This window comes from Salvia splendens, chromosome 7, assembly GCF_004379255.2.
Source record: "Salvia splendens isolate huo1 chromosome 7, SspV2, whole genome shotgun sequence".
Lineage (NCBI taxonomy): Eukaryota > Viridiplantae > Streptophyta > Magnoliopsida > Lamiales > Lamiaceae > Salvia > Salvia splendens.
The window spans coordinates 12,675,146-12,688,449 of record NC_056038.1 but is presented as its reverse complement, the minus strand read 5'-3'; the positions used below and the strand labels follow the sequence as shown (position 1 = coordinate 12,688,449).

General features: G+C 35.7%; 2 protein-coding genes across 3 annotated transcripts; both read right to left on the bottom strand.

The window, feature by feature from the left end:
- Positions 1–1,866: 1,866 nt before the first annotated feature.
- Positions 1,867–6,705, bottom strand: LOC121741158 (wall-associated receptor kinase-like 10). Of its 2 annotated transcripts, XM_042133854.1 has the most exons (7): positions 5,976–6,705; positions 4,984–5,031; positions 4,660–4,878; positions 4,050–4,550; positions 3,626–3,970; positions 3,280–3,456; positions 1,867–3,163 (listed from the first exon to the last, which is right to left on the bottom strand). In XM_042133854.1, exons 1-7 carry the CDS (start codon positions 6,550–6,552, stop codon positions 1,974–1,976), a joined length of 3,057 nt encoding a protein of 1,018 aa, XP_041989788.1. In that variant the 5' UTR covers positions 6,553–6,705; the 3' UTR covers positions 1,867–1,973. The 2 variants fall into 2 exon arrangements, with proteins under 2 accessions (XP_041989788.1, XP_041989787.1); XM_042133853.1 differs by having other exon boundaries at positions 4,660–5,031; positions 5,976–6,704.
- Positions 6,706–12,172: 5,467 nt separating this feature from the next.
- Positions 12,173–12,888, bottom strand: LOC121741506. Its single transcript, XM_042134283.1, has 2 exons — positions 12,757–12,888; positions 12,173–12,640 (listed from the first exon to the last, which is right to left on the bottom strand). The coding sequence occupies exon 2, from the start codon at positions 12,631–12,633 to the stop codon at positions 12,196–12,198; it is 438 nt and encodes a 145-aa protein (XP_041990217.1). The 5' UTR covers positions 12,634–12,640; positions 12,757–12,888; the 3' UTR covers positions 12,173–12,195.
- Positions 12,889–13,304: the final 416 nt, after the last annotated feature.

Sequence of the window (13,304 nt, the reverse complement as noted above, 5' to 3'; positions counted from 1 at the left end):
GAAGGTGGTGAACAAGCACGGACTGTAGTTTTTTTCTTGAGATGTTTATTTCATCTGTTTTGAATTTGTGTTTATTATCTAGTGCATTCATTGTATGATTAAGGACTAGTTATCATTGTATACTTCTTGGTTGTATTATCTCCTTGGATTTGGTAGACCTGCCAGTCTCATGGTTTTCATCTCTTCACGCTGAAGTGAGTTTTCCACGATAAATCTTGTTGTTGATATTTTCTATTATCGCTTCTTATTACCATATCATTGAATTGTCTACATTAGGTGCTAGTATGTTGTGCTCCTAACATATTTCTGCAAAATGGGGAAGTTTGTTTACTCCGGCGTAGGGCTGATAATTCGGTCATCGGTTAGTCGGTTAACCGATGACCGAACCGAACACCTTGGTTCTCGGTTAACCGAGAACCGCCCCATCTCGGTTATCGGTTAATTTCGGTTCCCATCTTCAAGTGTTGATCGGTGATCGGTTAGAACTGATAACCGATCAATGAGACCGAATTTAAGACCGAAAAACCGATTAAATACCAAAAACGCAATGTAGCGCAAGTGGTGGCTAGGCTGGGAATTTTTCGTATGAAATGTCCAGGGATCGATCCCCATGAACTGCAAAAACTTTTTTTTTTTAATTCGGTTCCGGTTCAGTTAATTGGAACCGAACCGACCCTATTCGGTTAGGAACCGAACCGAACCGAGGCCAATTCGGTTTCGGTTCCGGTGCTTCAATTTCGGTTCCTTTTGATTTCGGTTAACCGGGCATTCGGTTCGGTTAGAACCGAACCGACCGAATACCCTGCGCTGCTCCGGCGTCTTAGAATTAGTGCTAGTATGTTGTGCTCCTAACATATTTCTGCAAAATGGGGAAGTTTGTTTACTCCGGCGAATTAGGCCACTCCTCCCAACGGGATCAATAGGAATTAGGAAGTACTTGTTCGAATCTAGAAATGTAAAATTATTTTGGTAGAATGGTTTTGATTACTAAACTAATTATAAGGATTAACTAAAATATACTTTTAGTTATTCATTAAACAACGAAAGGATTGTTGCCCTATTATTCATTAGATAATTTAGTGAGCTATTCAGATCTTAATTCAATTTCATGTGAAACAGAACCTGGAAATTTAGTGATAAAAGTATCTTAATTAGCGTTTTTAATCTATGCGAACCAACATCATCTAAAATTTAGTGACTGGAGATATATATGTCTCAAAAAGTAAATGTAATGTGATTTGATATGTACAAAAGACCTAAACATATAGTATATGTTTCCATCATTTTAATAATCAGTGACAAATAAATTAAATTCAAGTTGTAAATTGCATCCAACATTTACTCATAAACAATTAAACAGCGCAACGAAATACAGTATCGGTAACATATACACGAAGTTGAGATGTTAATAAGTTTGAATACTACCGTTTATCGTATTATGGGGCCGGTCAATGTGCCACCAGACGAACCATCAAGTTAAGGGTCTAAGGACGCCTTTAGGATCCACCATCTCCCTCAGCGTTTACACGGTCATGTGAACGGGGTCACGTGCTAGACGACACCTTAGCCCAAGGATGGAAAATTATTTCATACACAAGCTTGAGTGGAAGTTCAGGCCCAAGTTTGGGATCCCCTGTTGGAGTACAAACCGCAAGCCATCAACGTAGAAGACTTAAAGCTTTCAATTCCGATTGTATGGTTTTGCTTAAGTTGAAAGATAGGGCGTAGTTTTTGCTGACCATGGGCATGTCCATGGCTATCCCACACCAACCATTCATGCGTTGGTGTGTGTGTGTTAGGTTTCCGTAGAGGGCTCAGCCCACATGTAACTTCTCCCCTGCTCTTTCTTCGTTTTTTAAATTTTAATATATTGATTCATCAAAAAAAAAAAAGGGAACTTCACCCTTAACATCTGCACTATTAAATGAACTCCCTGGAAACACTATAATTTAAAAACTAGATAACATAGAATTTCACTCAGTTGTGAGCACTAAGGGATGCATGTCTGAAGACGATCCGAGGGGACTTTTGTAGCTAGTTTCCCAAGAGTATTCAGTGTCTGAAATCATCATAGCTCTACCTTCAAAAACTTTCACTTCTTCAAATTCATCTTTAACAATATTTTGAGACATCCTTAAACTTTCCAATTCGTTAGCCACTTCTTTCATAGTAGGTCTCATTTTCCCCTTCAAATTCAAACTTCTTTGCGCAAGACTCGCTACTAGAATCATCTCTTCCTTTATACCCTGCTCCAAAATTTGAGGATCTATAATTGTGTCTAGGCAGTTCTCCTCCATGCAAGTAAGAAATCGTGTTGCTAGGCTTCTATCATTATCCGTTTTGTCCAATGATATCGCCCTTTGTCCTGTGAGCAGTTCGACGAGAACTACTCCAAAACTATAAACATCACTCTTTTCTGTGAACTGACTCGATTGGAAATACTCGGGATCTAAATATCCAAATGTCCCTTTGACTAAAGTAGTTAAGTGAGTCTGATCTGTTGCAATTGATCTCGAAGTTCCAAAATCCGATACTTTGACAACATATTTCTCGTCCAGAAGGATATTACTAGACTTGATGTCTCTGTGATAGATAGGCACAGAAGATGCACAGTGTAAGTATGCTAGCGCCCCCGCTATATCTGCCGCGATTTTCAAACGCATGATCCATGTAAATGGAAATTCATTACTGGGATCGTGAATAAGATCAAAAAGAGTCCCATTTGGCATGAATTCGTAGACAAGCAAAGGAACCTCAGTCTCCAAACAACACCCCAACAATCTGACGACATTTCTGTGATTGATTTGTGATAATATCGCCACTTCATTAATAAACTGTTCTAGTTGATTCTCCTCGACCAACTTTGATTTCTTTACGGCCACAATTTTGCCATTGTATAACATTCCTTTGTAGACCGTGCCTTGGCCTCCTTGCCCAAGAATACGATTTTCATTAAAGTGATCTGTAGCTACCTCCAACTCTTTTGCAGAGAAAACTTTTGTCTTTCCTAATACACCTTCATTCGTTTGTTGCTGCAAAAGAAGGCCACCATTTCGTTTGAAGAATTTCTCTTTAACCATTTTTTCCTTTCTCTTTTGCAACGCTTTGAACAACCAAAAACATGCTATAAGCAAAAGCAGAAACCCCAATCCAGAACCCACACCTACATGCAAAACTTGTCATGAGAAATCACAAGTTTACAAACAAAGGCAAATTATTAATATAAGATCATTTACTAATATCATTTCTATATAAGCAGATTGAACATTATACTGTTACCTATTAAACTTATCATCTTGGTCTTGGATGGTGGAAGCTTAATACACCCTACTCCATCTTTCCTCCCATCACCAATATACCCTTTGGGACATGAGCAATTATAAGATCCTGGGGTTTTAACGCAAATCGAATTTGCGAGACATGTATTTGTTGTATTATAGGCGCATTGATTAATTTCTGCTCGAAAAGAAAACATAAAACATTAGCAACCTGGGTTGGTTAAGATAGATAAACAAACATAATAAGAAAACTTATTTTAAGCTACTTTAATATAGAAGTTAGCTGCCCTAATTGATACTTGGTACTATTATAGTAAAGATGAATAGATATGAGATAATTGAGCAACCTTGGCAGCCTGGGCTAAGGTAAGGATTGCCTCGATATCCGGTAGAGCAATTGCAGAGATAGCCTCCAACTGTGTCATGAAAATCAATGCATTCGGTGTTTTTTTGACACACATAATCAGTCGGATTCAATCGCGCTTGTTTGCAATTCAAAGCACCAATCCGCCAATCCAACGCCACCTTCTTCCACTTCCCGTATGTCAGCAAGAGATTATCAGCTCCTGTCGAGTTATTCAAGAAGCGATACGAAACACTAGCATCCTCATTGTATTCAACCAAGGCGTAGCCGCAAGAGAAATTTGTAGTTGGCCTCAAGTCCCTCAACTCTGCTTCAAGGTAAGTGGTTCCTGCAAATACATTTATAACTATACTATTTGCTCTCTCAATTCAATTTTAATACTTATTCAGTTCTGTTTACTTCATTACCCCTTGCAATGGGGGCCCTACAACAGCCATCCCCTGGCCAATAAGTGCTTACTGAAAACGGACAGCTTGCGGTGCTGAATGGATCGTTGGAGCAGATGGCTGCGCAGGTGCTGCGCGTAGAACTTGGTTTGTCTTTTCCTATAACTGCGACAACCATGTGATCGCAGCCAATGGAAGTGATCCAGTTCTCTTCTGATAATGTATATTGAGTTCTCGACAAATCAATAATCATGATTTGTTTCTCTGTGATTCCAGTTTGATTGTAGCAACTCCAAGCTAGGTTTGGATGGTTGATTAAAACTGTAGACGAATTGATGTCGATGATTTCCTTGTCGAGAAGGGCGAGGTAGGCTGTTGGAGGGTTGGTGGAGGTATTGCAACGGATTTCGAAAGACGGCGACAAGTAGCAATTCGGGCCAACGCCAAATGGAAATGGAATTGCTAACTTCCCACATTGATCAAGACATCCAAATTTTGCAATTGAACTTGAAAAGGAAATTGCTGTCCAAGAAGCAAACAAGCTTAGTGATATCAAATAGACATTAATGAATTTTATCCCAGTTGCTTTCACAGCCGACGTGGGATAGCATGAAATGAAAAGATTACTAACTTTGGCATCCTTCAAGGAGATAAGGGTTGCCCTCGTATCCTTGGACGCAACTGCATAGGTAGCCTCCGTTATTGAGATCAACGCAAACACTCTTGTCATCTCGACATGCGTAAGTAGAGGAGTTCAACTTAGCTTGACTGCAGTTGTCGGTCCCAACCTCCCAGGCCAGCCGCACCACCGGGGGCCTTGTTGTGGATGCCCAATTGTCGTTAAGCAAGGCTGTTGAGTTTTCAAGATAATATAGAGGATATGAAAATTTGGTGTCGTTTAAATCATCTACCCTCTCCTGGAGAAAGGCAAAGCTGCAGGGGAAAAGCTTCTTACGAACTAATTTTCTGCTCAAGTCGATTAGTTGTGCTCCTATGATTTTGCCTGTCAACAGACCAACATAACTTCGGGAATATTACTCTGTCAACACGACTTTTAATGTAAAATTAGTAAATTAAAAGAGAAAGAGATATCAAATGGGTAAGTATGGGAGAGAGACAAAAAAAATAGTAGAATTAGGGATATTGGATTGTGGGTTCATTTATTCTAATTTTAAGAAACAACGGGAATATTAATTTATTTATAAAAATTATTTTTTAGGGAAAATAAAAATAAATTTTTATAATAACATTAGTATTTAATACTCTCATCGTTCCTTATTAATAGAGATTTTTTTGGCACTAAGTTTAAGAATAATGTGTTAAATTGATGATGAAAAAAATAAGAAAGAATAAAGTAATAGAGAGGAAGAGAGAATAAAGTAAAAGAGATAATAATTTTGCTAAAAGTAGAAATGACTCAATTAACTTGTACTCCCTCCGTTTCACTATAGTTGAGGCGGAACTTTAAGGCACGGAGTCTAAGAAAGAGATGTTGGGTGTGTTAAATAAATAGTTAAAAAAGTAAGGGAGAGGAAAAAGTAGAGAGAATAAAGTAAAAAGTGAATAAAGTAGAGAGAATAAAATAAGAGAGAGTAAAGTAAGAGAGAGAAAAAAGTTACCATCTATGGAAATGACTCAACTATGAAGAAACTTCCCGAAATGGAAAAATGACTCAACTATAGTGAAACGGAGGGGGTAACTTTCTAATATAGAAAACGACTCTATTATCATAGAATGGAGGGTGTATTCATCCGAACCAAACCGATGGTTAATTGCTCGAACTGACGTTTTCAATTCACATATTTTCTAAATCGTAATCAAACCGCTAGAACCGAAATCACAATTCTAGGTTAATCGGCGGTTTCGGTTCCAACTCAGAAGAATCGAAACCTTTAAATGTGATGAAGCACTTATTAATGGCGAAAATGACATAATTTATCTACTTACCATAGGAGATTTCAGCCACACAACAACCATTATCAAGCGTAGAACCGTTAGAGGCGCAATAACCGACGCCGCCTGTGTCGTTCTTGTCTGCACAAAACGCCGAACAACCGGTGCCAGTCACCGAGCTTCCGTCTGATTCTAGCATCACATCATCACACCCGATGGCCATCAGCCTATTCCGTATCGACAACGTAAATGGAGTTCCCGACAAGTTCACCATCACACCATGTTTGTATGAATCAAATGTGGTGTTGATTTGTTGATCGTCTGACAAATCATAGCACGCTGAAATCAGGGTCGGGTAATTGACCCGAATATAAGTTTGATTTATTTCGATCACTTCTTTATTGATGATGGACAGGTAAGGTTTTGGATGACCGGAGGAGGCATCGCAGTGGATGTTGAAATTCGGGTCGAGAGAGCATTCCGACCCGACTCCGAATGGATAAGGAATGGATATGTTCCCGCATCGGTCTTGGCAGCTGGGTTTTGCAACTACAGCGGCTAAAACTACTGCACGTGGAAGAAACAGTGGTAGTAATGTGAGAGAGAAGACAGAAAACAGTTGCAGAGACATAATAGCTAGGCTATGTTTCAAGGTTTTGTCAACGTATTAGCTAAGTTTTACTAGCAGGGTAATATTTGTATGATCAATCAAATTAAATTTAGAGTTGTTGATTTTGGTTGATTTTTTATTGCGTATAAATATAAAATAATGTGGTAAAAGTCAAGTTGTAATAGAGATGGTTGTAATTTAATGGGTCAATCTTCCAATTTACTGTGACTTCGTCTTTTCTACTCCCTTCGCCCATATATACCCATTCTATTTTCTTTCGTCCCATAAAAATATGAGTGTTTCTGCATTCTATTTATAAAAGGTTTTCCCCAGTACATTACTTATATATATCAATTTATTTATAATGTATACCATTTTGGTCTACCGTTACAATTCATTAAATATATACTTCTATTGTGCATTATCTTACTTTATCTATTGTGCATTCATTCACGTGTTATTTCAATACGTATATTTTTATGGGACAGAAAGAGTATATTGAAATAAATGGAAATTTAAAGATAGCATGGATTTGAATATTTTTTGTCATTAACTGATAAAGTAATTTCATATAATTGGAAATTTTAAGATAGATGAATTAATTTTGTTATTCTATGTTTGCGGAACAGTTAATTAACTAATGACCCAGTCTAGTTTAACAAAATAAATCATATAAATGACCATCGTTAGGAGTAAGCAAGTACGGCTAACGCCATCTCCAACCATTACACTTTGGCCTGCAAATTTAGTACGCGGTTTCGGGTATACCTGATCCCGACCCAATACCCGACGGGTTTTGGGTACCCAAAAATCGAAATTATGGGTTCGGGTACGAGTTTAGATAGTAAATGTTAGGATTTTTCGGGTTTAGGGTACCCGACTAATACCCGATTAAACCTGATTAATCATGTATTTTTGATAAATATTTTTATTTAGTATAGGGCCTATGGCCAGTAGGGTAAATTTATTTAATCACATGTAGATTTATGCCAAAAATTTCTTTATTTTAAAATTAAGTAGTGTCTATTTGTCTAATTTCTATTATATACTTCCCCCGTCCCATAGAAATATGTCATATTTCATTTTTCGTTCGTCCTATACAAATAGCTCATATCCAATTATGACAACCTTTTTCTCCTTCTCTTTACTTTATTTTTTTATGGGTCCCACCATTCACTACATAATTTCAATCATGATGCAAAACGTAAGGAGAAACTGACTGAACGGAGAAGAAATTCAGAGAAACCCTAGTTTCTGTGAAAACGAAATATTTTTATAAAAAATCCACAGCGACTCAAAAACAAAACAACGTTATTTATAAGCGTCTAGAACTAGAAATTCAAAAGGAAATAAAACGCAAAATAGAAAATTAAAACTAAGTCCGAAAAAATAATAAAATGTCGTTTTCACTCTCTAAACGATGTCAGATGGCCAAAATTAAATCGCGTTTCGCAAGCACCGTGCGAATTTGAAGTCATTCTGACACCGCAGGTTTTAGCCCGATTTCTACGTCCGGACTGCATCAAATCCCAAATGGCCTATTTCTATAGGACGGAGGGAGTATATATACATATATATATACATAGTCATAGAATCATAATCTAGAGAAAGCTAAAGCATTAGAATTAAAGTTTAGATTTTTAATAATAGTCAATAAATAGTATTATTGTGTTATTTTTAATAATTTCTATTCTCATCACAATATAATTTATATAAAAGAATAAATTTGAAATATACTAATCTCGGGTGTATGGGTACCCGATTAGTTAGGTTTGGGTACCCGCACTGGGTATTAGGGTACTCAAATTCACATACGGGTAGGGTATTGGGTATGATATTTTTGAAATTTCGGGTTCGGGTACCCGAATTTTTGGGTTTGGGCACCGGCGGGTACCCGAATTTACATGCCCATTTATACTAAACTCAAACCTATTTTCGAGTTTGGGTCACACCAAAAAATAATTATACTCCAATCATTTATACCAAACTCAAACCTAAAAAAATATTCCATATCTATACTTTTTCAATTATACCTCCTTACTTATTTAATTTACATATTAATTCCACAATATTTTAAGAATAATTTCTATAAATTAAACAATTAAACAAAATTTTCTTATTAATATATTTTGTACTCCCTCAGTTCCATAGTAGTGGAGTCATTTTGCCATTTTGGTACGTTCCATAGTAGTGGAGTCATTTTGCCATTTTGGTACGTTCCATAGTAGTGGAGTCATTTCCTTTATTAGTAAAAGTCTGCTTATTTCTTCTCACTTACTTTATTCTCTCTACTTTTTAATCTCTCTTACTTTATTATCTTTTTATTTAATACATTACAAACATTTTCTTAATCTTCGTGCCAAAAAATGCATCTACTACTATAAAACGGAGGGATTATTAAATATGCTTTATATTCAAAAAAAGTTACACTACTTTTAAATGTATTAATTACTACTTGCAAAAGAAACATAATTTACTACAATATGATAGTCTCACAATAGCTTGCTAATCCTAGCATTTAATTATTTTCAATAAAAAAAAGGACGTTAATTGCGCAGTGGTAAGAGCATTAGTTTTTTTATGGAACCGTAAAAAAAGACCACTCGGACAAGGATTTCCTTTGTTATGGACATGTCTTTCAAAAAATAAATGTTTTGGACCGAATTCGTATTTTGGTCATATGTTTAGAACCAAAATTGACTTTTACTATTTTTAAAAATTTCCAAACACTAATTAATGGTCTCAATTTTTGTGTCTTTAAAAGATAAGTTTTTTATAGTGACATATCAATAATGTAGTTAATTTATACTACTAGTACTAGTTTAGCATAAAATTCATAATAATATATTCGAAAATGAGTTTTTTTATTGATTTCAATACCTTTTACATATTTAACCAAATAAAATTTTAACCTTCTAATTAATTAATGTTTTAATAGATGAACTAATTTTGTTATTCCATGTCATATTTCATACTTGCAAACAGTTAATTAACCAATGACCCAGTCACGTTTAACAAAATAAGTCGTATAAATGACCACTGTGCATAAATCAGTTAATACCAACCTACGTTATTTAATACCCGAAAACGAAATTTTAACCACTTTTTGTTGAACATGTATTAAGAACCATTTTTTGTGATCATGACTTGACATAACACTTTTACCTAATCCAATTTCTATTGCAAAAATTATGACAGCCGATATACCATTGAAACTAGAGATGTCAATCGGGCCGGCCCTACTCGGGTTGCGGGTCAATCGGGTGCGGGCTAATCGGGTTGTGAATTCTTTCGGGTTGTAAAAGTTCAACCCTAACCCTAAAAGCTCGGGTTTCGGGCTAGCCCAGCCGGTTAATTGGGTTGCTACCGATAAGATTAACATGCGATCAATCCAATAAATAATAATGAAAATTAGTTATATTCATAAAATGTAAAATATTTAATTATGATAAATTTTAGATATATGGTCAAACTCAATCATAAACATGATCAAATACTAATATTTGAGATATTTCGTGAAATTTTAATGCATATTTTAGAAATTTAAATATTTTAATTTATTTATCAATTATTATATTAATAAAAATTCAATATATAATTTATATATTTAATATAAAATTGAAAATTATTTTTTTAGTTATCTATATTATAAAATTAATCAATAAAGTGTCGAATTATGAGTAAAAAATAGAATAATAGAAATTTTATCACATTTTTGGGGTCTGGCCCTAACGGGTCGCGGATTAATCGGGTGCGGGCTAATCAGGTTTTAATTTTATCGAACTAGAAATTTCCAGCCATAATCCTATAAATTTGACGAGCTATTTGGGCCCGCCCACATGTTGCGGGCTACATTGACCTCCTCCCTAATTGAAACCATATGATCAGCTGCCCTTTGGGTTTGATATTGATTAATGATGAGGCACAATCGCATGTGCTAATGCATGTTGTATCCGCCGTAATTAGATTTTAATTATTGTTATTGGTAACATTAAATACTCTCTCAAGGACACGAGGAAACATTGGATTTGTCGATCTAAGAATACTATGATGTCCACCTTTTAAATTTAGAAATAAATCATTCTCTCCTCATTAAAATATTCAACTACATTTTTCTCTCTACTTATTCCACCTAACAACTCCTCTCAAAATCTCGTGTCACTTAAAAATATGAACATCTTAAATGGGACGGAGTGAGTATATAAAAGTAGCACCTTCTAATCACTTTCTACTATATTTTTTTAAAATTCGTATCCGATTAAAATTTGGCCTTGTATTAATGAATAGTGGAAGTATATAAATTGTGCACTACGTGATTGATCTGTATTACTTTAAAGGTCATCCTATATCTAAAACCAGTAGCATATGCACATAGAAAAAGGGTACAACTTTACGTCTTTACCCTCAATATTTGTGATTTGATACTTTGGTGGTGTTCAGTTTCCTATATAAAATAGTACCAAGATTCAATCTAGGATAGAGTTGAAAGATTATTTTAGTCTTTAGGGGTTAGCTATGACTAATTATTTCATGATTATTTATATATGATTGAGTTATGCTATTGAATCTCATGAACCAAACACACTGCATATTTAATCTATGATATAATCTTGTAAACCGAACACCTCCTATATGTATAATGTAGTCCTACTTTTACAAGTTTGATTTGTGTCCCAGAGGTAAGTATGCTCTTTGTCTACAACGAAGATCCTTGTCCAAGCCTTCTCAAGCTTATATGCTATTTTTCTTCAATACTTTTACTTTCTCTTCTCCAAATTAACTTTAGTTTAATCCATATAACCTGTTTTCCAATTTAATTTTGTTTTTTAGTCCATATGAACTCCTTTTCAATTCATGCTTAAGTTTCATTAATTATTTTGTTTTTAACAAACATTTATTAGTTTAACTACTAACTAGTTCTTTTTTAATTTAATTATATATTCTTTCATATTTAATTTTCATTAATTATTTTTACTTATATGACTAACACATGAGTATTTTGTAGTAGTAATATGGCTGACAATTTTCAACACGACACGAATCCGCACGAAATTATTGAGTTGGGGTCAATTCTTATTGGGTCCGTGTCATTATCGGGTTGACCCATTAAGAACCCGATAATTTCGGGTTGGGTTCGGGTCGGATGCGGGTAACCCATTAAATAATAATATTATTATTTTTATTATTATTTTTAAAAATATATATTACTTTAATTTTTTAATTTCTTATAAATTAGGTTTAAATAGTATAAAAACAAATTTTAATGGTGCAAATTAGGTTAAAAATTAAGGTTTAATTGTGTAATATTAGATTTTAATCGTGTAATATCAGATTCCGGTCGTTATTGTGTCATGTCAACCCATTTTATATCGTGTCGATAACGGGTTCGTGTCGGGTGCGGGTCGTGTTCGGATTTGAAGGTAGCAGGTCGGGTTCGTGTTCGGATTTACGGTTTCCTTAACAGGTCGGGTTCTGTAATGACCACAATGTAATTCCCTTAACGTTATAAAATAATTAAAGAAACGCGAAGCGAATGCCTTTTTCCTAATTACTTAAATACGAAAAATAGACAAAGCTTACGTTCGGTTGTTTGATTAAGGGCGAATAACGATCTAGAAATAAAGAAGAAAGTGAAGTACGATTTAAGAATGAATACGTGCTCATTTACTTCAAGGTTCGATTGTTCGAATGAAAATGGGAATGTGTCTGTCTATTCCTTAAGTAAATAAAATGTCTAATAGGACCCTTCTCCACTAATATGTCTCTAGCTTTGTTATCAAGACTATTCCAATTTCTTGGATCATAAATATCCGTGGTATAAACAAATTGTTCATGACTACTAGCAGGTTCTGTAGCAGGCTGGTCACGATCACTTACATAGTTGTCATCATTATCCTGCATCGGGACCTCATCTTCTAAATTAGGATTAGCTTGCTCCTCCACAACAATAAGCGCCAACTCATCTGGGTTTCTGGACGTGCCTGTACTTGTTCTGTTTGAAAAAAATCTGTCCATAGCTCCTCTTTGCGATTCTATCAATTCATCTACTCGCTTCCTCTTTTTCCTTTTTTCACTACCTGATGCATACTTCCTTGTTGACATGATCTTGCTAAAATTTAGAAGAAAAAAAGAACTGATCAAGATCAATTAATCAATCAATCGGTGTTGAAGCCAAAAGACATGAACGTACTAGTACTACATGTCTACTGTCTACAGTCTACATACCTTCTTGACTTCTTGTGTTCCTTGCTGCTTGGTGACTTCTTGTGTTCCTTGCTGCTTGATCGTCCCTCGTCGGAGACGGAGGCGTTGAAGACGGCGTGGCTGGAGATCGAGCGAGAGGGATAGTTGAGGGAGGTGGATGCACCGTATCCTAGGATTTGGGGATATAGGGATTCTATTTTTCAAATTGGGGTTCTTGTGTGAATTTGATGGAAAGTGAGGAATGATTTGAGAGAGGAGATGCCGACGGTGGGGAGGGAGTACATTGAATTTGGGCCTTCCTCTTTTAAAATTTGAAACGGGCCACAATTTAATTGAATAAGGGCCACCTCAATTAAAATACGTGGGCCATGGCTCAAAAATTTACATATATATACCTGAGGCTGAGGCTAGGGAGGGGCCCTGCAAATTTGGGGGCCCAGGGCGGCCGCTCCACTTGCCCCCCCCTCAGGTCCGGCCCTGGGTTCGAATGAAAATGGGAATGTGTGGGTTTTTTCTATTTTTGTTCTAGGCTACATTAATCATTCCTCGTTTGTTCTAGCTTTTTTTTT

Bases quoted from the DNA above. Each gene is read 5' to 3' on its own strand.
- LOC121741158 (XM_042133853.1), bottom strand. From the start codon at position 6,552: ATGTCTCTGCAACTGTTTTCTGTCTTCTCTCTCACATTACTACCACTG. The intron at 3,971-4,049 runs GTAATGAAGTAA...ATGTATTTGCAG, and splicing joins TAGGGCCCCCATTGCAAGGG to GAACCACTTACCTTGAAGCA. The intron at 3,164-3,279 runs GTAACAGTATAA...TTTTGCATGTAG, and splicing joins CAAGATGATAAGTTTAATAG to GTGTGGGTTCTGGATTGGGG.
- LOC121741506 (XM_042134283.1), bottom strand. From the start codon at position 12,633: ATGTCAACAAGGAAGTATGCATCAGGTAGTGAAAAAAGGAAAAAGAGG.